Source organism: Aythya fuligula, chromosome 18 (genome assembly GCF_009819795.1).
Source record: "Aythya fuligula isolate bAytFul2 chromosome 18, bAytFul2.pri, whole genome shotgun sequence".
Lineage (NCBI taxonomy): Eukaryota > Metazoa > Chordata > Aves > Anseriformes > Anatidae > Aythya > Aythya fuligula.
In genome coordinates, this window is record NC_045576.1 from 12430422 (window position 1) to 12452592 (window position 22171).

The 22171-nt window shown below is 71.0% G+C and overlaps 3 protein-coding genes across 3 annotated transcripts; 2 read left to right on the plus strand and 1 right to left on the minus strand.

The window, feature by feature from the left end:
* Positions 1-211: 211 nt before the first annotated feature.
* On the minus strand, positions 212-5436 carry C1QTNF1 (C1q and TNF related 1). The gene is made up of 4 exons (XM_032199967.1): positions 5265-5436; positions 2009-2186; positions 1750-1889; positions 212-1587 (listed from the first exon to the last, which is right to left on the minus strand). Exons 2-4 carry the CDS (start codon positions 2170-2172, stop codon positions 1037-1039), a joined length of 855 nt encoding a protein of 284 aa, XP_032055858.1. The 5' UTR covers positions 2173-2186; positions 5265-5436; the 3' UTR covers positions 212-1036.
* A 788-nt stretch (positions 5437-6224) lies between these two features.
* On the plus strand, positions 6225-9400 carry CANT1 (calcium activated nucleotidase 1). The gene is made up of 4 exons (XM_032199685.1): positions 6225-6256; positions 7614-8253; positions 8445-8648; positions 9005-9400. Exons 2-4 carry the CDS (start codon positions 7635-7637, stop codon positions 9373-9375), a joined length of 1194 nt encoding a protein of 397 aa, XP_032055576.1. The 5' UTR covers positions 6225-6256; positions 7614-7634; the 3' UTR covers positions 9376-9400.
* A 3094-nt stretch (positions 9401-12494) lies between these two features.
* TIMP2 (TIMP metallopeptidase inhibitor 2) lies at positions 12495-21964 on the plus strand. Its single transcript, XM_032199794.1, has 5 exons — positions 12495-12713; positions 19902-20002; positions 20082-20190; positions 20316-20440; positions 20529-21964. The coding sequence occupies exons 1-5, from the start codon at positions 12587-12589 to the stop codon at positions 20724-20726; spliced, it is 660 nt and encodes a 219-aa protein (XP_032055685.1). The 5' UTR covers positions 12495-12586; the 3' UTR covers positions 20727-21964.
* Positions 21965-22171: the final 207 nt, after the last annotated feature.

A 22171-nucleotide genomic window follows, 5' to 3' on the forward strand; every position in this document is an offset into this window, starting at 1 on the left:
CCCCGGCCTGCCCTGCCCAGCTCGCTCAGCAGCTGTAGGACGGGCACTGCCGGCTTCATCACACCCTGAGCTTCGGCTCCCCAGCCTTTAGGGCACAGCCAGCCCTCCTGCAGCCCGTCCCGGGGGTCCCAGTCCTCCCAGCAGCCCAGCCCGTGGTCCTCAGGGAGCCCCCACACCGAGCGCCTGCAGCATGGACCAGGGAGCACAAAGGTGTGAGCAGGGACCTGACCCGTGGGTGTTTAATGTGATCACAAGCCGTACAGGGAGCGGGGCGCTGCCCCAGGCCCTGCTCTGCTGCTGCATGTAGGAAAACAAAAAGCCTGGCCAGCAGATAGCCTAACTGAAGAGGAGCAGCTGAGGCTGAAGGCCGGGAGCCAGCCCCCTCCTCAGCGGGTGTGGAGCATGAGAAGAGGCTGCAACGCAGGGGGCAAGGAGGGCACCAGCAAGGGGAACGGCTGCAGCCCCCTTCCCGCTGGGTGCACGCAGGGGAGCTGCCAGCCCGGGGACACCCCAGCGCTGTGCTGCAGCCTCCTCCTCGCTGGGGCCTGGTGCTGCGGAAGGAGAGTGGCCGTTAGTGCCGTTATCGCTGCTCACCCTTATCTTTCCTGTGGGGCACCGAGAACCCCCTGCCCTTTTCTAGGAACAAGGCCAGCAGAGCACGTCCGTGAGGGCTGCGTGGTGGAGGTGCCCTCGCACACAGCGTTGGTGGCCAAACCCTTTCGGCTGGTGCCAGCTCACGGCCAGAGCCGCACGAATCTGTGCCCCAGCAAAGCCAGCTCTGCAGCAGGCACAGGAGGGGCTGAGGTCCCTGCCCGCCCCAGGCCAGCAGCCACCTCCCAGGGCACGCACGCAGCAGAGGCTGGAAGTGTCTCTGTCTCCTCTGGGTGCATCCGCTCGGCCTCCGAAGGAGCGGGGGGTATTCACGCAGCTGCTGGGGTAGTGGCATGTAGGAGGGCTAACAGCTTAATGCAGAGCGGCACGCGGGGGGCTGGGGGGTCCCCGCGCCCAGGGGAGGGGAGCAGGGCGCAGCAGGTGCTCAGGGGTCCCCGCTGTACTTGATGAGGTGGCCGCTGAAGGTGATGTAGGTGTCGTATTCGTCGCTGAAAACCGCGTTCTCGCGCTCGCCCTTGTAGAGCCGCACCCAGACCTCGTCCTGCTCCTGCAGCTCCAGCATGACGCTCTGGCTCTGCATGATGCTGCGGTCGCTCACCTGGGCGTAGAGGATCACCACCTCCGCCCCGTTGCGCATGATGTGCAGGTAGGTCTCCTTCTGGTTCCAGGTGTGCACGTTCAGGCTGAAGTAGTAGATCCCGGGGACGTAGCAGTAGAACTTGCCCGTGAACATGTTGAAGTGCTCGTAGAGGTTGACGAACTCCGTGTCGAAGATCAGGGTCTGGTAGTAGTCGTTGCTGTGCAGGGGTTTCTTGCGGCCCACCGAGAAGGCAGCGTAGTGGCTCTTGCAGCGCTCCCCCGGGGCGCCCACGCTGCCCTTCTGTCCCTTGGGCCCCGTGTGGCCCCTGCTGCCGGCCACCCCCATCTTGCCGTATTTCCCCTGCATGCCTCGCTCGCCTCGGTCTCCCTTCTCACCTGGGCAGAGCGGAGGGGACGGTTTTGGTGTCAGAGGCGGGTGCCAGCTCCAACCCCAGCACCGGGAGCCCAGCTCTGCACCGCTCCTGGGGTCTGCAGGCGGGCTGACGGTGCCCTGCAGCAGGGAATTTGGCTGGGGATGGAGACCCCCCCAGCCCTCACCTTTCAGGATGGTCATATTGATCTGGGGCTGGTACTGGGGGTAGGAGAAGCGCTGCTCGGGCGGCTCACAGCAGCGAACGCAGCGGGGCCGTGGGGGCAGCCCCTCCTGGGCACCGCCAGCCTTCTGCTCCCGTGGGGGCCTGGGGGGAGGCACAAAGCAAAGCGCAACGGGGAGCTACGTGTGGGGACAGGGGCCCTTCGCGGTGCCAGGCCTGCTCTGTGCCCCCACGAAGCATCCCCATCCCCGGGGCCCCCTCACCTGGCAGCGTGGTGCTGGGACGGAGCCTCCTCGGGGTCCATGGAGCGCCCATCGGGGCCAGGGCTGGGGCTGGGGCTGGGGCTGGGGCTGGTCTGGCTGCCCGCAGGGGAGGGCAGTGACAGGCAGGAGAGCAGCAGGACACCGAGCACCCCGAGCCCCTTCATGCTGCAGCAGCACCCTGTGAGAAACCGGGGGTGGCTGAGGGGGTGGCAAAGCCCAGCAGCACCCAGGGGTGGGCAGGGGGCAGGCAGGGACCCGGCCCCACAGCGGGATGGGGGTGCAGCTGGTGGGCTTTGCGGTCCCCCTCGGCCCTTCTGAGGGCTGGCGGCACGGCTGTGCCCTGCAGTGTCCCCATCGCAGGGCCTGGAGCACCTCACAGCCCCGGGCAGGGCACAGCCGTGGCTCCAGCCTGGAAAAGGTTTTTCTTGTGGCAGCCCTTCCCCAGCAGAGCCCACAGTGTGAGCACGCGTCCTGCAGCTGCAGGGCCCATCTGGAACTAATACCCAGCCACCTGGGCCCGCCTGGCCTCAGCGATGCTCCAGGGGGTGTCTGGGGATACCCATGTTTAGGGCAGCGTGGGGGCTCGGGGCTCTCCAGCAAACTGGGATCTGGGGCCCTGGGGATCCAGGGGTGGGGCTGAGCAGTGGTCCTGGGCTGAAGGTCCAAGCCCAGAGCCAAGAGGCTGCTCCTGCTCAGCCCTGCTCCGACTGCCCCCCGCTGACCCCCAGGAGCAGCAGCTTGGAGCCCCAGCCCCTGGAAAACGAGGTGGCTCCAGCTGCTGCGGGGCAAACGGCAACGCTGCCTGTCCTGGGGGGGTCCCAGCCCTGCCCATGGGGGTCTGCACGCCTCCTCCCACCCCCACGCTGTGCAGGGATCCCTGCGCAAACCCCGTGGAAGGGGCTGCCCCTGCCCCAGGAGCTGCTGGCCCCCAGCCTGCAGCGCTGCGCCTTGGCCCTTGGCAGGAGGGAGCAGGAGCTGCTGCCCCAGAGCCACGGCGCTGCCGGCGGCCCCAGCCGGGAGCCAGCCACCCCCAGGAGAAACCTTGCTGGGAGCCCACATCCTGCGTGGGGCCCAAGCTAATATTTGCAGTAGATGGAGGCACCACGGCCCAGCCCTGGCTCCTGCCCTTCCTTGCTTTATCAGCCCCGTATCAGCTTGGGGCCACGCGGAGTCATGGGGCTGAGCAGGGTGCGCCGTGCCCCATGGCCCCAAAGGTGCCAGGTGAGCGTGTGGCACTGCCCAGTTGCTCCACACCCGTGGCTGTGGGGCCCAGGGCAGTGGCAGTGTGCCAGGGCTCCTGCTAGGAGCCGGTGTCCCACTGGGGCACAGCCGGGCAGTGGCCTGGGTCCGCACCAGGAGCGCACCCCCAAGTGCCAGGGGTGAACGGGCAGCGGGATCCTGAGAGGCTGTGGGGAGCCTCGCTGGAGTTTGGGGCGGAATCCTACTCTTTTGGTGGCTGCCTGGGTCCTCAAGTGACGGTCAGGGTGGGACAGCCCGGGGCTGGCTGCCCCCAGAGCACGGGGCTGCGGGGACCCGGACAGGCGCGCTCCGGCAGCAGGCTGGGAGGGCGTTCAAGGGCAGGATGCCTGGCTGGTGACTCACATCCATGGAACAGGGAAGGGGCGGAGGGATGGGGAAAATCTCCAAAGGGCTTTCCCTCCGCTCACGCCCTCTGCAAAGCCCTTCACGTGCTTCTCCCGTGCCTGCCCTGCCCCAAGGAAGCCCCGGTGCGGGGCTGTCCCCCAGCTCCCGGCCCTACCTTGGCTCACATCCCGCTGCCAAGAGGCAGGGCCGGCGGCACCGCGGGCAGCCTGGCGCCGTGTCCTCCCTCCCCGTGCCTGCCGCCTGCCCACGCACGGCCTCACGTGCAGGGAGAAGCAGCGAGGAGCAGCCCCAGCCTGGGGCTCGTGAGCAGGCAGCAGCCAGGGAGCAGCAGCCCCGGCTCTCTGAGCCCCGCCGGGCCTCCAGCTGTGCCAGCCATATGCCGGCGATGGCAGCCCGCTGCCGGGGAGCCCCTGGCTTTCTCCCCGCCCCAGCACCACGGTGCTCAGGCCTCCCGTCGAGCCAGACGATTCCCGGGAACCTGCAGCAGGCTCAGCCCCAGGGAACACACAGCTTTGCTCAGCGGGGAGGAGAAATCCTTAGCCAGGGCTGTTCCCCCTGAGAAAGGCAGGCTGCTTGCAGGCTGGTGCAGGGCTGGAAATGGAGGCGGGCACGCTCTGCGCACGTGGCGCTGCCTGCAGCACGCGGGGCTCCCCAGCACCCCCAGCAGGCGTCTCCCCCCTGCGCCCCGCAGGCACGGCGGGCGGGCAGCACGCACGTATGTATGCATGGGCATCTCCGGTCTTGCTGAAGGGACTCTGTTTTTTCCTGTCGGGGCTGGATGCTCTCCAGGAGCAGTTGGGAGATTTAAATCCAGCGGCTGCTGAAGCCCCGGGACTGCAAGTCAAAACATCCTGAAAACATTCCAGGCAGCTTGAAAGAGCAGGATGAAAGAAGAGCAAACGCCGGGGAGAGATGAGGGGGTTCGGAGCGCTGCAGGACCGGCACAACCCCCTCACCCTCCTCGCCCTCCCGTGGTGGACGCAGCCCCCCCTGAGCCACAGCAACGGGAGCTGGGATGCCTCTGGCGTCCAGGGATGTGCTGGAGGGATGGCTCCCCCCAGCCTCTCGCCCCAGCAGCTGGGATGTTTGCGGAGCCATTTGCAAACTGGGAGCAGCCCAGACCCGGCGGGCAGCGGGGCTGGAGCTGCACGGGGAGGGTGCAGCCCCCCAACCCCTGCGGGCAGTACCGGTGGGAGGTTGTGCTGGGCACCCCGTAACTGTGGTGTGCAGCTGCCCTGGGATGGCCCAGCCCTGGCTTTGATGTGCTCATGGGGGCCGACTTTTTGGACGCAGGGCTCAGGTAGGGCTGGGGGGGCTGCGGTGGCCCCACACCACATTGGGCCTGATCTGCAGGCGCCAGCACTAAGTCCCCCAGGGCTGCTGCAGGTTGAGCTGTCCCCTCAAAGGACACGCGAGGCTCAGCCCTGCGGTCCCCACCACCCCCTTGCGGGTAAAGCAAGGTCCTTGCCCAGCTACCTGGGGCACGGCCAAGGGGACGGGACTTGCCCCTGGGCACCCGTGCACCCACGCCACCTCCTGGGTGAGTCCACACCGCTGCTGGGCAGCCCGCCGCTGGCAGCAGGCACAGGGGCGCAGCTCCACGGCACTCGTCCCGGCTCGGCAGCCGCCCCCAGCCCTGCCCCACACCTACCTCTGGGGCTGCTCTGTCCTGGCGCTGCCTCCCCAGCCCTAGAGCATCGCCCCGCACAGCCCCGAGGCGCAGGGCAGAGCCCGCAGCGGCCGCGCTCCCTGCCTCTGGCAGCCTCCTCGCCTCCCCTGGCCGGGCGGAAACTTTCTGGGAAGCAAAAGGAGGGGAGCGAAGAAGCAGCAGTGGGATAAACACAGCCAGCAGCCCTCCCCCTGCCAGATGCAGCCCAGCGCAGCGCAGGCGGCCGGCGTTAACTGTGTGCGCGCCTGGGCCTGCCGCCAGCGGGACGTGGGCCCGGGGGCAGGGAGGGGGCTGGGGGGGGCAGGGAGGGGGGGCTGTAAGGTCGGGGAGGGGGCTGGGGGGGCAGAAGCACCCCAGATTTTGGGGGTAGGGTGCCCAGAGGATGCAGCTCTGCTCTGGAGCGGGGTCTCCCCAAGCTGGGGCAGCCACCGGCCCCGTCCCTGGGGTCCTGGGCCCCACAGAGCCCTGCCCAAGGCCGGGGCTCCCTTGGGTGCCCCCGGTGCTGGGCAGCCCCCGAGCAGCGCCCCCCGCCCCGGGCAGCACTGGGGCTCGGCTCAGCGGGGTGCTGGGGGGCACTGGGCACATCCCGGGCCCTGCTGCGGGGCGGTGGCCGGGGGTGATCCGGGGGGACACGGGGCCGAGCTGGGGGGCTCCGGGCCGCCCCCAGCCCCCCCCCGGGGCGCACACAGCTCGGGGCGCCTCTGCCCCCAGTCCCAGCGCAGCCCCCCGGTAGCCAGGACTACAACTCCCAGCAGGCTCCGCGGCGCAGCGAGCAGCGCGGCGAGGGCGGTGGCGGCGCGGGGGGTGCCGGGAGCGGTAGTTTTCGTCCCGGCGGGGAGAGGCGCGGGGGAGGTTGGCGGCGGCCGCCGGCAGCCGGGGCGGCGCGCGGGGGCTGCTGGGAGTTGTAGGCGGCGGCAGCGGCGGCTGCGCGCGGCGGGGGGAGGCGGCGGCGGCTGCGCTCGGGCGGCGCCGCGGTGAGAGGGGCACGGGGGGGGCACCGGGGGGGTACCGGGGGTTACCGGGGGGTTACTGGGGGGAACCGGGGGCGGAGGCTGCGGGGCCGGGCCTGGGGCCGGTGCTGCCGGGGCCGCTGCGCTGGGGGGCACCGGGGGGCACCGGGGGGCGGCGGCGGGGTCCCGGGGGGTCTGGCCCGGGCTGGGGGCGCCGGGGGGGGCCCGAGCGGCTCTGCCCGGGGAGGGGGCAGCGGAGCCCCCGATGCTGCGGCCCCGGGTGGGGGCCCGGGGGCCCGGGGGGGCTCCGGGAGGGGGTCCCGGGGGCGCTGGGCACCGCACCGGTGTCCGGCCGCCCCCCCCCCCCCGCGGGACGGGACCCCCGGGGCTGCCCCCTCCCGGTGCCCGCGGCCCTGCCGTGCCCGGGGGCTGCCCAGGGTCGCCCCCCCACACCCCGCCTGGTCCTGCTGGGGGCCCAGCACCGGGCTGGGGCCCTGCAGCGCCCGGGGGGCGGCCAGCCCCGGGGGGGGGGTCCCTGCCCGGCGGGGGTCCCGTCCCCGTCCCCTCCCGTGGGGTGAGGTGAGAACGGGAGGCACCGGGCAGCGCCCAGCCACGGGCACTCCCTGCACAGCCCCGGGAGCCGCCACGTCCCCGGTGCCCTGCGGAGAGGCGGCACGGCCGGGACCCCCGCTGGGGCGAGCTGGAGGTGCCCCCGCCCCCCACGTCCTGCCCGTGGTGGTGATATGAGCGTGGACGGGCCCGGCTGTGGTGCCGGGGGGGGGGCTGCTGCCACGGAATTTGTTTAAAACCAGCTGTGGGGCCGGGCAGGTGTGGGTGCGCGTCCCTTGGACCTGGGCGCTGCACTTCCTGCTCGGCCCGGGGCATCCTGCTCGGGCGGAGCTGCCACGTGGCCCCGTTGGCCCCGATGTCCCCGCGTCCCCACGGGCCTGGGGCTGGGCTCACCCTGGGGTGAGGGCCGTCCGTGGGCAGGGAGCGCTGCCGTGAGGAGCCTCCTTCGCCCCGGGCAGCGTGAGGATGAGGATGCTGCCCAGCAGGATGCCCCGACGTGGGGCTGGGGGCTCCCTCCTGCCCGCTGTGTTGCAGGCCTCTGGGTGGGCAGCGGTGCTGGGCCAGCTGTGCCTGCCTGCTGGGGCTCTGCCCAGTCTAGGGGGGGCTAAGGGGGAGGATGAGGAAGGGCTGAGGATGGCAGGAGGGCTCCTGCAGCAGAGCAGGCCCTCGGGGGGCTGCTGCTGCCCTGCACGGTACAGCGGTGCCTTCTGCTGCAGGGCTGGGGCTGCCCGCCCGCCCCTGCCATCCTCCCCAGGCTCAGCGGGGCTCCAGGCCCCAGCTCTCACCCTCTGCTTCCCCCCTGTGCTGCCAGGATCTCCTCGGCCCCAGTCTGATGCCCGTCCCGGCGTGCAATGAGTCTATGAGCCCCCTGCGGATCAGCGTGGGCGGCCTGCCTGTCCTCGCGTCCATGACCAAGGGCGCCGACCCCCGGTTCCGCCCGCGCTGGAAGGCCATCGTGCTGTCCTCAGCCTGCGTGGCCTTCGTGCTGCTGCTCTTCTGCTTGCACCGGCCGTCCCCGGCGCGGCCCGTCCCGCCCAACGCTCACAACTGGCAGCTGCGGCTGCGGGCAGAGGACCGCTACAACGACACCTACCCGCTGTCCCCTCCCCAGAGGAACCCCGAGGGCGTGCGCTACCGCATCGGGGTCATCGCGGACCTGGACACTCAGTCCCGGGGCTCCGAGGAGCACACCTGGTTCAGTTACCTGAAGAAGGGCTACCTGGTGCTGTCGGCCAGCGGGGACAGCGTGACGGTGGAGTGGGACGAAGAGGAGAGTGTGCTGCGGTCCCACCTGGCCGAGAAGGGCAGGGGCATGGAGCTCTCCGAGCTCGTCGTCTTCAACGGGAAGCTGTACTCCGTGGATGACCGGACGGGGGTGGTCTACCAGATCGAGGGCAGCAAGGTGGTGCCCTGGGTGATCCTCTCCGATGGGGACGGCTCCGTGGGGAAAGGTGAGCCCCCCCCGGCGCTGGCCCGCTCGCTCCGCCTGCTGCTGCGGGTGCAGAGCAGTGAAACCCTCGTCCCTTGTCACCCCATGAGCTTGGCCAGGCTTGGGGGGGCTGCGTGCAGCGCCGAGCTGTCCCGCCTGGCACCTGGGGGGTGGTCTAACAGCTTCGTGCTTGTGCTGCTCTCTCTGCTGCAGGCTTCAAGGCGGAGTGGCTGGCGGTGAAGGACGAGCACCTGTACGTGGGGGGCCTGGGCAAGGAGTGGACCACCACCACGGGCGAGGTGGTCAACGAGAACCCCGAGTGGGTGAAGGTCATCGGCTACAAGGGCGACGTGGGCCACGAGAGCTGGGTGGCAAACTACAACGCGCTGAGGGCTGCGGCTGGGATCCGACCCCCAGGTACCGAGCCGGGCTCCCTCCTGTCACCGTGCACCCCTCGCCCTGCCTGGGACTGGGGCCGGGGTCTCCCCACAGGCAGCGGGACCAGCTGAGATTTCAGGGAGGCTGGGGAAGCCGGGGCCTGCCCTGCCCGGTGCTCTCCCCCCTGTCCGTGCTGGGAGCAGCTCGGGTGCCTCGGCTGGTGCTGGGGCAGCGGGAGGGGGCCAGCACCCGGCAGGAGGCGGTGGAAACGTTGGCAGCTGTGGTCTGCGTGTGGCTGCGACCCCACGGCGGTGTCTTTTTGCACGGGGCTGGGTCCTGCCCCGCGGGTGGGTGTCTGTGCTGCCTCGTGCCACCCGTCCCACTCCCCGCTGCAGGTTACCTGATCCACGAGTCGGCGTCGTGGAGCGACACGCTGCAGCGCTGGTTCTTCCTGCCGCGCCGCGCCAGCCACGAGCGCTACAACGAGAAGGCGGACGAGCGGCGAGGCACCAACCTGCTGCTCAGCTCCAGCCAGGACTTCGGGGACATCACGGTGGGGCGGGTGGGCGAGGTGGTCCCCACCCACGGCTTCTCCTCCTTCAAGTTCATCCCGGACACGGATGACCAGATCATCGTGGCGCTGAAGTCAGAGGAGGACAACGGCAAGATCGCCAGCTACATCATGGCCTTCACGCTGGACGGACGCTTCCTCCTGCCGGAGACCAGGATCGGGAGCGTGAAATACGAGGGCATTGAGTTTATTTAACAGACTTTGCACTGGACCAGAGGGGCGGGGAGGACGGGGGCTGCGGGGCAGGCCCTGCGCTCGGGGAGGCGCAGGCTCCGAGGGACGCCGCGCTCCCGGCTCTGCTCGGTGTCGGCGTCCCACGGAAAGCGTTGGCCTTGCCGCAGCGTGCACGGTGCGAGCGTTTCGGCAGTGGCACCTGGTGGCAAAGGGCTGCCACCACAGGGTGCTGCCGCCTGCCACCAGCCCAGGCTCGGGGCGGTTTCCTCACACTGCAGCCATCGGTGCCCGGCACCTCCGCGGGGCTGCTGGCGCTGGTGGTGGCCGCGCCCTGGGTTGCAGCCGAGGACGGAGCCCCCGCTCGCTGCCCTGTGCCAGCCCTGTGAGGGCCCCGTCCTCGCACCCCTGTGGCTCTGTGCCGGGGGTGGTGCTGCCCTCTGCTCCCTGCTGCCAGCTCGGTGCCTTCCCCAACCTGCCTGGGGACGGGGCCAGAGCTGGGCACAAGGCCCCTTGGTGCCAGCGGCGTGTCCTGCAGGGCAGCCCCTGAGCTGCCTCCCCAGCACCTCGCTGGGAACACACAGGAGGTGTGGGGACAGATGTCCCCATGTCCCCCACGAGCGTGAGGGCAGGAGCGTGCTTGAGGGGGGCGTTGGCCAGATCCAGCCCCGGGTTGGGACACGACCGGGGGGGGGACACGGCCACAGCAGGGCGTCAGCAAGGGCAGGGCAGGGCGAGGTGGTGGCTGCCGGGGATTTCATCAGGCTGTTTTTCGCCAGTTAGCTGGTTTTACTTCCCCTTTCACATAAACCATGTGGCAAGTGAATGGGTAACGGTTTGCGTGGGCCCGTGCTTTCTGGGGAAAGCTTCGTGTGGGAGGGACTGAGGGGAAGCCCCCCTCTCACCACATCCCCCTGCTCCACGGCTGGGCTCAGAGCAGCAGGCAGAGGCCTTGCAGCCAGCCCCTCCCTGGGGCCGTGCCCTCCCGACTGCCCCAGGAGCTCGGAGCAGGGCTGCGAGGGGACAAACGCCCCAGTGCCAGCCTGGCTGCTGCCCCCAGGCCCTGCTGCACCCATCTCCCATCTCTGAGGGCCCCAGGAATGGTGCAGCCTCTCCCCCTCTTTAGGCTGTTCATGGCCACACGTGGAGCCTCGATCCCCACACATCCTTCCCCTCCCCTCCTGCACCCGGCTGTGCTGGGAGAGGGCAGGAGGAGCAAGGCCAGGGCAGGAACAGGGTCCAGGAGCACGCAGCCTTGGCACAGCAACACCGGGGAGCCTGTGCCAGCTCCTTCCCCGTCCTGGCCGGTTTGGGGTGATGCCGTTAGTGGGGTGCACACACAGTATGGGCACGTGCTCTGTGCCTGTGCATGGATGCATGCATGGGGCTGGCTGCTGCAGTCCGTGCAGGTCCCTTGGCCTCGGCCCCCCTGTGCCACCCCCAGCTGCAGGGACCAGTGGTGCCTAGGGACTGGGGGGCCATGCCCGGGGTGATTTTGTTGTGCTGGGGGGGGGAGGACCCACGGCGAGGCGCGCAGGGAGGAGCCAGGGGCCTCCGGAGAGCTCAGCTGGGCTGGCCCTGTCCCATCCCCCTGTCCTGCCCCTGTTTACAGTGTCCAGCATCTCTGGAGAGCTGCGTAAGAACCACGTTAGCAGCCGGACATGTGTTTCCATTTAGCCCAAACAACAATGACTCACGGCTGCGAGCGGCCGCGCTCGTCTGGGGGCACCAACCTGCTCCCAGCACCGGCCCCGGCCCTGCCCCGGCCATCTGACCCCGGTGACCGCTCTGCCCTCGCCTGTGCCCGGCTCAGTGCAGCCCCTGGGCCTGGCCCGGGGCCCTGCAGCACCCATCGTGGCCCTGGGGCTGTCTCCCCCCACCCCACAGACAGCGGGACCTCGCAGCACCCCATCACCTCCTGCCCCAGCCTGGCTCTTATCTCCGAGAGCTGGCAAGACTGGGGCTGCTGGGAGCTGCTGGGCCCATACAGCACAAACGGGACCAGGCTGTAGGGTCCCTGCACCCCCAGCCCCGCAGAGCTCTCAGAGCCAGGCTCTGCTGCCACAGCCTCTGCAAGGCCGGGCCCTGGAGCCCCACCGCCAGTTTTCATCCCACCATGCCAGCAGCAGGGGCACCATTCACCTCCCACAGGTTCCCCGCGGGTTCCAGCAGGGCTCGGACCGGGTTTGGCTGCCCACGTTTCCGCTGCTCCTTCTCATCCTACAGCACCAGAGGCTCCGACACCTCCTTCAGCCACAGGCAGCCGTGGTGGCCCAGCTCTGTAGCAAGAGGCTGCCCCGGGAGCAGGCTGCGTGGCCGCAGTGCCGACCATCCCGTGTGCCCGCGGTGCCCGGCTTGGCCACGCTCGGGTCTGTGCAGCCCTGCCCGGGGCAGAGCTGGGCCCTGCAGGATGGGCACGGGGAGGCCGGCAGCACCCCAGCACCTCCAGCAGCCAGGGCAGGGATGAGCTGGGGGGTTTTGGGGATGTGCTCCAAGCCAGAGGGCTGCGGGCACCTCGGAGCCATGCGGGACCCCCAGTGATGGTCACGGGCCAGGAGTGACCCCCAAGGGGAGGCGGTGGGAGCAGGAGGAGGCACGGGGAGCACAAAGGGGGTGAGATGAGCCGGAGGAGGCGGCAGGAGAGGAAATGCTTGGGCACAGACACAACCACGGCCCCCGCCTGCGGGCTGGGTGCCAGCTCCGCGAGCAGGGCCCGGCTCCTGCCCCAGCCCCGTCCCGTCCCGGTGCCGGCCCCCCCGGGGCATCCCGGGCCCCGCCGCTGCCCCTCGGCGGCTGCTCCGCGGCCCCGCCCGGGACCGGGACGGCGGAGCCGGGGCGGCGGCCGGGGGCTGCGGGCCGGGGGTCGGGGGGGGGTTGGGGCTGCCGGTGCCCGGTGCCCGGTGCCGGGCGGGGCGGAGGGGCCGGGGGGGGGGCGAGCTGGGCGCGGAGCCGCATCCCGCGGAGGGGCGGGAGCAGCGCGCAGCCGGGCTGGCCCCGCGCCATGCAGAGGAGGAGCAGCGGAGCCCCGGAGCGCATTAAAACGCGAGGCTCGGCGGCGGCCGGGGGCAGCCTCCAGCTCCGGGGAGAGGCGGCGGAGAGCGGCGAGGGGCCGGGGCGGCGGCGGCGGCGGCGGCGGCTGGACCCGAACTTCGCGGCGGGCGGCGGCGGCTCGGCCGGGCCCGGCGGTGGATGAGGCTTTGTCGGCCGGGTCGCTGAGCCCGCAGCCCCCCGCACCATGCCCGCCGCGCTGCCCGGCCTGCTGGCCTGGCTGGCGGTGCTGCTGCTCGCCAGGGCCCGCCCGGCCGACGGCTGCAGCTGCTCGCCCATCCACCCGCAGCAGGCCTTCTGCAACGCCGATGTAGGTGAGCGCCGCCGCCGCGCACGCTTTGTCCCCGCCGAGCCCCGGCCCGGGGCAGCCCCGGCACGGCCCGGCCCGGCACGGCCCGCACAAACTTCCCGGGGAGGGGGCGGCAAGTTGGCGCGGGGCGGCTCGGGGCGGCACGGCGGGGACGGAGCGACCCGGTCCCGGTCGCGGTCCCGGTCCCGGTCGCGGTCCCGGTCCCGGTCCGCGGCACCTGCCCTGCAGCCCCCCGTGTGTACGGGGCTCGGCTCGGCTCGGCTCGGCCCGGGGGTGTGTCGGCAGGGAGCTGTCTGTGTGTCCGTCCCTCCGTCCGTGTGTCTGCCCGGGGTGTGTCCGCGGCTCCCCGAGCCTCTCGCCGGCCCGGCCGGGTCCGCTCGGCTGCGCCCCGCAGCGCTTCCCGGGGCCGCCTCCGGTCCCGGCGCGGCTCGGTCCCGGCTCCCGGCGGCGGGGCCCGGGCCGGGGCTCGGCTCCCGGGGGCGCGGAGGAGCCGGGCCCGGGGAGCGGCGGCTGGGACGTGGCAGCGCGGGGAGCCCCGGGGGCAGCGCGAGCGCCCCGGGTCCTGCGCGGAGCACCGGGAGCGGCCCCGAGCGCGGAGCCAGCACCGGCCCCTGAGCGCCAGCAGCGCCGGGCTCGGCCACCTCCCGTCTGTTCCTTATTTCCAGGCATTTCCTCTCCCCCGTCCCACTTTGTTCGGCTTGGATGCTGCTGAAAGGGAGGGCTTGGCAGCGCCGGGATCTGGATTCCTCTTTCTATGAATAATGCCCTTATTAAATTTTAACATATTAAACAAACAGACCAGCCCCAGTTCCCGACGCTCTCCTTTGCGGGGCTGTTCCCAGGCTGGGCTGGCGAGGTAGCATTCCCAACCCCTTAGGCAGCCCGCGCCTCTGCACGGCCCTGCCCCGGCCCCTGCTCCGCAGCCAGGATGCTCCTGAGATTCCCGGGCTCCCCTCGCCCCTTCCAGGCCCCGCTCGCGACGTTTCTGCTCCACGAGGGCGAATCCCCCCAGCACCCGGCAGCCACCCCCGGCGCTCCCAGGCCTGGCTGGGGACGGGGAGGTTTGGAGACAAAATGGAGCTCCAGAGTTTCAGAGCTGCCGCGTGAGCCGGCGTCCCCGGCACACCGGATGCCCCGCAGCTGCTCCGGGAGCAGGGCTGAGGCTCCCTCCCGTCACGCTCGTGTCACACTCACGCCGGGATCATCTTTCCGGAGCTCTGGTGACTTACCCTGCCCTTCCCGGGTGCCGGCTCAGGCCGTGACTCAGCAGCTGAGTCACGCACCGTCTGTCTCGGCGTCTCGGCAGTCCCGGGCAGGGCGAAGCCGGGGCCAGGCAGCAGCCGCTTGCCCAGTGCCCCAGCAGGTGCCTGCCCCGCTGGCGCTCGCAGCTCACCCTGCCCAGGCAGCCCCTTCCCGGTGCCACCCCCGGTGTTGGCACCCCCTGGCTCCCAGCCCGAGTCCCTTCCCAGCTGCTGTGGATGGGTTTGATCCCGGCAGGAACCCGCCAGCCTTCCCCTCCCACGCAACAGGAGCCCCGTCCCTGCTGCCTGTGATCCCTGCCCTTTTGGCTCCCGTCTCATCTTCCCTCTGGAGCTGGGAGGCTCGCAGCCAGCTCCCTCCCCGGGGTGAGCCGGCCTGGGCCTGGGAGCTGCTGCTGCTTCCCCTGCCAGGTCTCCTCTGCTGCCCCGCAGAAACACCGCCTGCTGGGCACGGGGGCAGAGAGCGGATGGGGGAGGCTGGGACCCCCGTGCTGGGCTCCCCACGGAGCCCCCTGTGTGTGCCCGGGTGCCCCCATCTGTCTGTGCCACCCCAGGGCCCTGCCCTCACTCGTGCCCTGCCAGCTGTGAGGCACTGCCTGTGGTTTGGAGCAGCCGGAGCCCGGAGCTGTGCTTCCAGCGTGGTGAGAGCGGGATGTGGCTGTGCTGCTGGCCGCGGGGTGCCAGAGGGGCTGGGAGTCACTGCAGCTGGAGACTTGTGCAGTGTGGGACAAGTGACCCAGCCTCTCCACGCTCACGCTTCCCGGCCCAGCAGACAGGCAGCAGTTTTCTGTGGGGCTCAAGGGCTCAGCGTGGGTGCGGAGCTGCCCCGTGTGCTGTGCCTGCAGGGGCTGTGCCCAGGCAGCTGCTCGCTGCCCTCTGGGGTTTGCTCTGCCCGTGCTGCTCGGGTGTCAGCTGGGGGCTGCAGCAGCAGAAGCCCCAGCTCCAGCTTCTCGCACAGCGTGGAGATGCAGAGGGCGAGGGAGGTGATGCTCAGGCTGTGGCTTTGGCTCCGTGGGGCAGTGGTGGCCCTGGAGGGGTGTGCGGGGCAGTGCTGGGGTGACAGGGCAGCCAGAGAGCGGGTGCTTGGCCTGCCCCTGGGATCCGGCCCCTGGCAGCGCCGTGCTGACCCTGGCTGTCCCAGGGCTCGGTGCCTTGCGATGGGGCGCAGCGATCGGGGCAGGGATGGTGAGGGCTCCTGGTTGCCAGACAGGGACTGGGACGAAGAGGAGGTTTGGGGAGCAGAAGTGAGACCGGCCCTCGCTGCTGGCCCCGGGGGCAGCGCTGCCCCTCGGGCCCCGCTGAGCCGTGGCCGGGCAGGAGGCCGCCAGCCCGGCTGCTGCCCTGTTGCGCTGTGCTCGTGCGGCTGGGAGCTCCCAGCTCCGGTCCCAGCCCTTCCCGTGCAGCTGCGGCAGCGGGGCCGTGGGCTGACGGCTCGGGGCCGCCGCTGATTGGGCCCCGTCCCGCTCCCGTCAGAGCCGGGATGACGCAGGCCGCGATCGGGAGCGCTGCGCACGCTGCAGCAGCCGCGCAGGCCGCGGGATGAGCGGGGCCTGGTGTGGGGCTTCCCCTGCCCATGGGGCCGGGATGCGGGGCTGGGGCTGGGGCTGAGCCCTTGTGCTCCTCGCCGGGAGCTGCCGGGAGCAAGGGGAACCCGGCCCAGCCCCAGCCGCCATCCAGCCCGAGCTGCGCCGCGTCCCCCGGCCTCTGCGTGCTCAAAGCTGCCCTGGCCGCGTGCTGGGGCTGGGTGCCCTGCTCTGCGCACAGGGCTCGGGCAGGTGCCCGGGGCTGGCCCCAGCCTGTGCTGAGGGTCTGGGGTGGAGGAGCCCTCCCCGGGGACGTTTTGCTGTGTTCTGGCTCTGCCGGTGCCGTGCGGGCTGCGGTGACCCCGGGGCTGCAGTCGCAGCGGGGCCGGGCAGGCAGCGGGCAGGGCTGGCACTGGCAGGCGGCCCCTGGGCTCCGCTGGCTGCCAGCAGCCCCGGAGAAGGGAGCTTTGTTCCCCGGCCATTCAGCCGGGAGCGCTTCCCGTGCTCTGCGGGCACCCGCGCTGCCCAGGCGGCCGCGGGCGGGGGCCGTGCGGTGGGTTTGGGGCAGGATGTCCCGGGAAGGGGCTGCTGCGCGCAGTGCCCCTGGCTGGGAGGGGAGCTGCGGGGGCTGAGGCACCTCGTGATGGCCCTGAGCCCCTGGGGCAAGCACGGGGAGACCTCTGGAGCTGGGGTGGGCAATGGGAGGATTCGCCCCGCTGCAGGGCAGCACCCGCACACAGCCCCAAGCCGTGTTTCCTCCTTCCCCCAGGAGAACCCGGTGGGGAGAACCCGCATCTCCCTGCAGCACCCTGGGGGCGTCTGCACCGGGTGCCTGGGGTGGCTCCTGCTGCAGTAGGGGCTGCCTGCAGCAGAGACCTGGCTTGGTGGCCCTGCACGCCCCGTGGTCACCCCATGGCACAGGGCAGCAGCTTGTCCTCCTGCTCATCCCGGGTGGGCTCAGCCCTCGCAGGGAGCTGCAGGCTGGGTCCTGGGGCTGACAGGGAGCAGAAGGGCGATCGTGACGGACAGCGAGCCACAGTAGCCTGGCACAATGTGCCAGTGGGTTTTACAGTGACGGGTGGCAACCTCTGCCTCCAGCCCCACTCCTGGAGCTGCCCCTCAGCCGTGGTGTCCCAGCCGGTCGCGTGCTCGTCTCCCAAACAGAGGGGGTGGCACGTGTCCTGGTGCGGGGCCATTCCTTGTACAGGGACTGGTGTGCCGAGGGGTGCCCGGGCCTTTACAGCCCCCTGCCCCAGGCCCTGGGTCCTGTCCAGCCCAGGCTGGTCAAGGTGCAAAGCTGCCACGTCCCGGAGGACACCCACCGAGCTCCTGGTGGCACGTTGTAGGGTGTCACCACACAGCTGAGGACATGGCATCGGCTGCCAGGCTGGGGGAGCTGCTCTGGGGAGGCGCTGGGCACCCCCACCCCATCCCATGGGGCTTCCACAGCGCTCATGGCAAGCAGGTGCTGTGTGCCCGCAAGCAGCACAAGTGCTCCCCACCACGCTGTGGTGCTGGCCCTGCCCGAATCCCACCAGGACCCTCCTCAGCCCAGGGGTGAAGCCACCTCCTCTGCCTCCCCAGCGCCCGCTCCCGGGGTGTTGTTGTGGGGCCAGCGCTGCTGGGGCCGTGCTGCGTCAGTGCAGCGGGGTCATCGCAGGCACTTGGATCCCGGCCCCGCATCCCCCGAGCCAGGGGCACGGGGAGGGGGGTAACACAGCCCCACGCTGCGGGCAGGGCCTGGGGTGCTCCCGAGGCACGGCTGCGGGCACAGAGGTGCTTTGGTGGCAGCTTCTGTGCAGGGTGCTGAGCTACGGGCAAACACCGGCATTCCTGCTCAGAGGGTGCCGAGGGGACACGCTGCCCCATGGGCATGGGGTCTGCAGGGGGAGGGAGGTGGCTGCGCCTTGCAGCCGGGCCAGGGGGGTCGTGCCTGGGACCTGCAGGAGCCTCTGGCTCGGTTTTGCTGCAGGGTGAGGCAGCCGTGGCCAAGCCTCGGCCTCTGCATGATCCGGCCTTTGTGGAGACCTGGGGAGGCCCTGGTGCCGCTCCCCAGGTGCTGGGGTCCTGTGGCACCCTCCTCCTCCTCCCCGGGGACCTCGGCTGCGCCTCCCCACCTGGGCTTCCCCCCGCTGCCTCCCTCCGTCCCTGCCCTGCTCTGGTTCCTGGCCTGCGGAGCAGCTTGGCTGCGCTGCTGGGGTCTTGGCGGGGAAAGCACAGCGCAGCCGTCCCCTCCACAAAGCCGCACTGTTCAGAACAAATCCGCCTAGAATTGGGCTGCATTTTTGTCAAGTGATTCATCAGCACGTGAATGGAAACGGCTGGAGCCCACTGAACCAGTAACCGTCCCCCACGCCTGCAGCCACGGGCAGGAGGCGGCTCCGGCTCTCGGGGCTGCCGGCAGCGCCGTTACACCGCAGGCGCACGGAGCGGGGCCGCCGCGGGCCCGGTGCCCTGATGGATGCGGAGCCTGGGCTGGCCCCACGGGGCCCAGGGGCTGAACCCTGCCAAGCAGAGCTCCTCCGGCCAGGGCAGGGGCCCGGGGGCTGCACCCAGGGCTTTGTCCCTTTGTCAGGCTGGGGCTTTCGGCACGGCCGTGGGCAGCGGGTGCCCTGCCTCGGCCAGGGGCTGCTGCCCTGGGCAGTCTCTTCCCTGTCCCCAGCCCGTGCTGGTGGCCGGCTTCTCCTTTCCAGAGTAAACTGAGTCAGCGCTTACTGTGCCAGCGCTGACCTTGAGTCTAAATAGCTCGTCTGCGTGCCCAGCTCGCCCCGCTGTATTTATAGAGCGCGATCAGATCCCCTCTCCGTGCTGTGCCAGGCTAAAGAAGGCAGCCTCCGGGGCAGCGGGGCTGGCAGCGGCCCCATGCACGTCCCCAGGCTGCCCAGCTCTGCCCCGTCCCCCAGCACCTCTCCATGGGGACGTGACCCCTGTGCCCCAGCAGGCTGGAGCCTGCCCCAGCTGACACAGCTCCCTGCTTCCTTCCCCCAGGGACACGGGTGCAGGGGCTGCCCGGGCACTGGGTACCCCAGAGACAGGGGTTGGCCCCTCTGGGGACCCCACGGCACAGCAAGGAGCCCTGCCCTCTGCCAGGCCCCTTCCAGCTGTGAGGGTGCTCATGAAACCCCACAGGATGGGGCAGAAGGGACCTCGTTGTCCCCGCCAGGAGGGTCCCGGTGGCCCTGGAGGGGGGCAGGCAGGGTGAGGGGCCGCGGCTCTCGGGGCAGGGACCTGGGATCGGCCGAGAGCTGTGCGGCAGGTCCCAAGCAGCTGCCCCATCCCGAGCTGTGGTGAGGGTGAGCTGGCTGCCCGCCTGCCGGGAAGGTCCCTGCCACGTGCTGGGCGCTCACGTGTGGTTCCCGTGTCCCTGGGCTGTGCCGGCGGGGTGACCCCAGGGACCTTTCCATGGCAGAGCTGGTCCCACAGCGCTCTCCTGCCCCTGCTCACCTGGGCTCTGGGGCACTGCGGCCTCACCAGCTCAAGGGCACCCGGCCTTGTCCCTTGGCACGGAGCGAGGGGCCTGGTGTGTGTCCCCGGCCGTGCCCGTGCCCGTCCTGCTGCCGGCGGTGCCGCTGCGAGTGCTGGGGGAGCAGTGTCTGTGCGGGGTGCAGGGGGACGCTGCCGTCCCCTCCTGCAGCCTGCAGGCCCCTCTGCGGGTGGGTGCTGCCCTGCGGGGAGCCGCATTTTGCACAGGTCTTGTAGGGAAAGGAGGGTCCGAAAGTGGGGGTCAGGGACAGCAGGCTGGGGCGCAGCTCAGCGCAGAGGTCCGGGGCCTTTGCCCAGGCTGCCCAGGCAAAACCTCAGCGCCCCCTGTACCTGGCTGCATTTTTCCACTGCCCCGGCCTTCAGCATCCCCGTGCAGCCGGCCGGGTTCTTGCTGCAGGCAGCGAGGGCAGGAAGCGGCGCGGGGCGGATGCGGTTTCTGTGCCTGCATGACGTGGAGGCTCCGCGGCCGGCAGCCGACATCTGGCAGGGAGCTGGCAGCCGAGCATCGCCCCGCGGTCACCGGGGCACCCCCGGGGCTGGACAAGGACACAGTTCCCTGGCTGCACGGTGCAGGAGGGGGCAGGGACGGACCCTGCGCCCCCGTTGTTGGGTGCAGGGGGCTGGGAGCTCCCTGAGCCCTGCTCCCAGACCTTTCCGTGTCCCCTCCGCTGAGGGTGCTGCCGTGGGGCTGCCCATCGCAGTGCTGCGTGTGCCAGCGCCGTCCCTTTGGGCACCACACGTGACAGCAACTCCACGGGCAGCGGGGTGGGTGCGTGGTCTGGTGTCCCGGTGGGACGGGGGAGAAGCGGGTCGGTCCCACACGGGGCAGCGGCACCGGGAGCTCCGCACGGCCCCCGGTATGGGCAGGGACACGGCAGCTCCTCCGGTCCCCGCCACCCCTGCTGAGCTCTGCGCCCTCTGTTGCAGTGATCCGAGCAAAGGCCGTCTCTGCGAAGGAGGTGGATTCGGGGAATGACATATACGGGAACCCCATCAAGCGAATCCAGTACGAAGTCAAGCAGATCAAGGTACGGGGCACAGTGCCTGGGCCCGGGGCGGGCAGGGAGAGGCAGCGGGGGGCCGCTCACGCCTTCGCTCTGTCCCCAGATGTTTAAGGGCCCTGACAAGGACATCGAGTTCATCTACACGGCGCCGTCCACAGCGGTGTGCGGCCAGCCGCTGGACACGGGAGGGAAGAAGGAGTACCTCATCGCAGGTAGGTGCTGGGCAGGGACTGGGGGCGGCTGGGGAGGAGCGGACCCCAGACCCCCGGGCACCCGGTGCTGCCGTGGGGGTCTCGGGGCGCCGTCGGGGACGGTCTGAGCGGCTCCGTGTCCCCAGGCAAGTCAGAGGGCAACGGCAAGATGCACATCACGCTGTGCGACCTGGTCGCCACCTGGGACTCGCTGAGCCCGACCCAGAAGAAGAGCCTCAACCAGCGGTACCAGATGGGCTGCGAGTGCAAGGTGAGCGCCCCGGGGCTGGCTTTGGGGGGGGGGACACGGAGCTGCCCCCCGTCCCGCGGCGGGTGGTGACGGTGTCTGCTGTGCACAGATCTCGCGCTGCCTCTCCATCCCGTGCTTCGTCTCCTCCTCGGACGAGTGTCTCTGGACAGACTGGGCGATGGAGAAGATCGTGGGCGGGCGGCAGGCGAAGCACTACGCCTGCATCAAGAGGAGCGACGGCTCGTGCGCCTGGTACCGCGGCATGGCCCCCCCCAAGCAAGAGTTTCTCGACATCGAGGACCCCTAAGCCAAACGAGCGCATTCCAGTAGCCAGTAGAAAAAAACCTGCGAGATGTTAGACTGGTCCACGCTGATATCAAGTCCTGGAGACAGCATGCAAATCCGCTCGGCCCCGCGGGTCCCCAGGGTGCGGCGCCTGCCACGCGCGTGCACGGGGCAGGCTCGGGGCCCGCCGCGCCGCACTCAGCTCTGTCCCTGCCCGGCTCCTCGCCCCCCGCGGGGTCAGCGGGGCCGGGGGCTTCCTCCCCGCCGGGGCCGCGTCCCCTCCCGGCCCTGCTCAGCCCTTGTGCCCCTGAGAGCTGCGAAGGAAGCGAACGCCCGCGAGCGGCGGGCGCCGTCCCCAGTCTGCGTAGCAGGTCTACCAGGGGCCCCGCCGCGGGACGGAGCCGCCCCCACGCCTCTCACCAGACCCCGTCCCGACACCCGTCCCTCCCCTTGGGGTGCCCGAAGGCTGCAGCAGGGCACCGCGGGCGTGCACGGCGCCAGCAGCTCCCGCGCAGGCGTCCCACCCACCCACAAAAGCCCTGGGGGGGGCATTGGTGCAGCCGGGGTGCCCCCAACCCGCGGGCTGCAGCCCCGCTGCCCATGCGCTCCTCTCCGCGGTCGGGCACGTTGTGAGGGCTCTGGCCCAGGGCAAGCCCCGGGGTGGGCGAGCGCTGCGCCCGGGGCCCTCCGGTGCCACCGCTGAGGGGCCCAGACCCCCCCACCCTGGCCGGGCCGGCACCCGTGGCCGTGCTGGAGCTCGTCCCCGCGCAGGATGGGCGCCAGGGCCGGGAGCCCCCAGCTGCGGGGCTGCCGATCGCCGTCGCACCCTGCGTGGATCGGGGCCCCCTGGGCGCCCCCCCTGCGGTGCAGGACCCCCGTCCCCTCGTCCCGTCCCCCCCCCACCTCCCCGGGCCCCGCTTTCTCTGAGCCATTGTCCCGCTGCGGCGGCGCCCCGTGCGCTCGGTGGCGCGGCCGGCCCCGGCTCGTGCGCGCAGCCCCCGCCGCAGCCCGCAGCGATTTCATGCTGGGCGTCCCCGCAAGGCTCCACGATGTCGTACTGGACCAGTCTGGGCAACTTCGACGTATTAAAGGAAAAAGAAAAAGAGAAAAAAAAAAAAAAAAAAAAGTTAAAGGAAAAAAAAGCCCCAGCCGCCCTCTAACCAGTGCCATGTAAGAGTCCCGCTCGCTTCCCGTGCGGTTGTATCAGCTCGCGCCCCGCTCCGCTGGTAGTCTGCCCTTAACACTGCCGTGCTGCCGTCAGCTGCCGCCTCCCTGTGCCGTGATTTGATTTGGGGGGGCCCGGGGGGGGCCCGGTGCTGCGCCCCTTCTCCTCCGGGGTTGTGCTGGGGGGTCCCAGCGTGGGGGAGGACGGGGAGGGACCGCGGGGTGCCCCGAGCGGGACCCACAGAGCCCCCCAACCACATCTCGGGGGTCCCGGATCCCCCCTGCTCCGGGGGCCTGGACCCG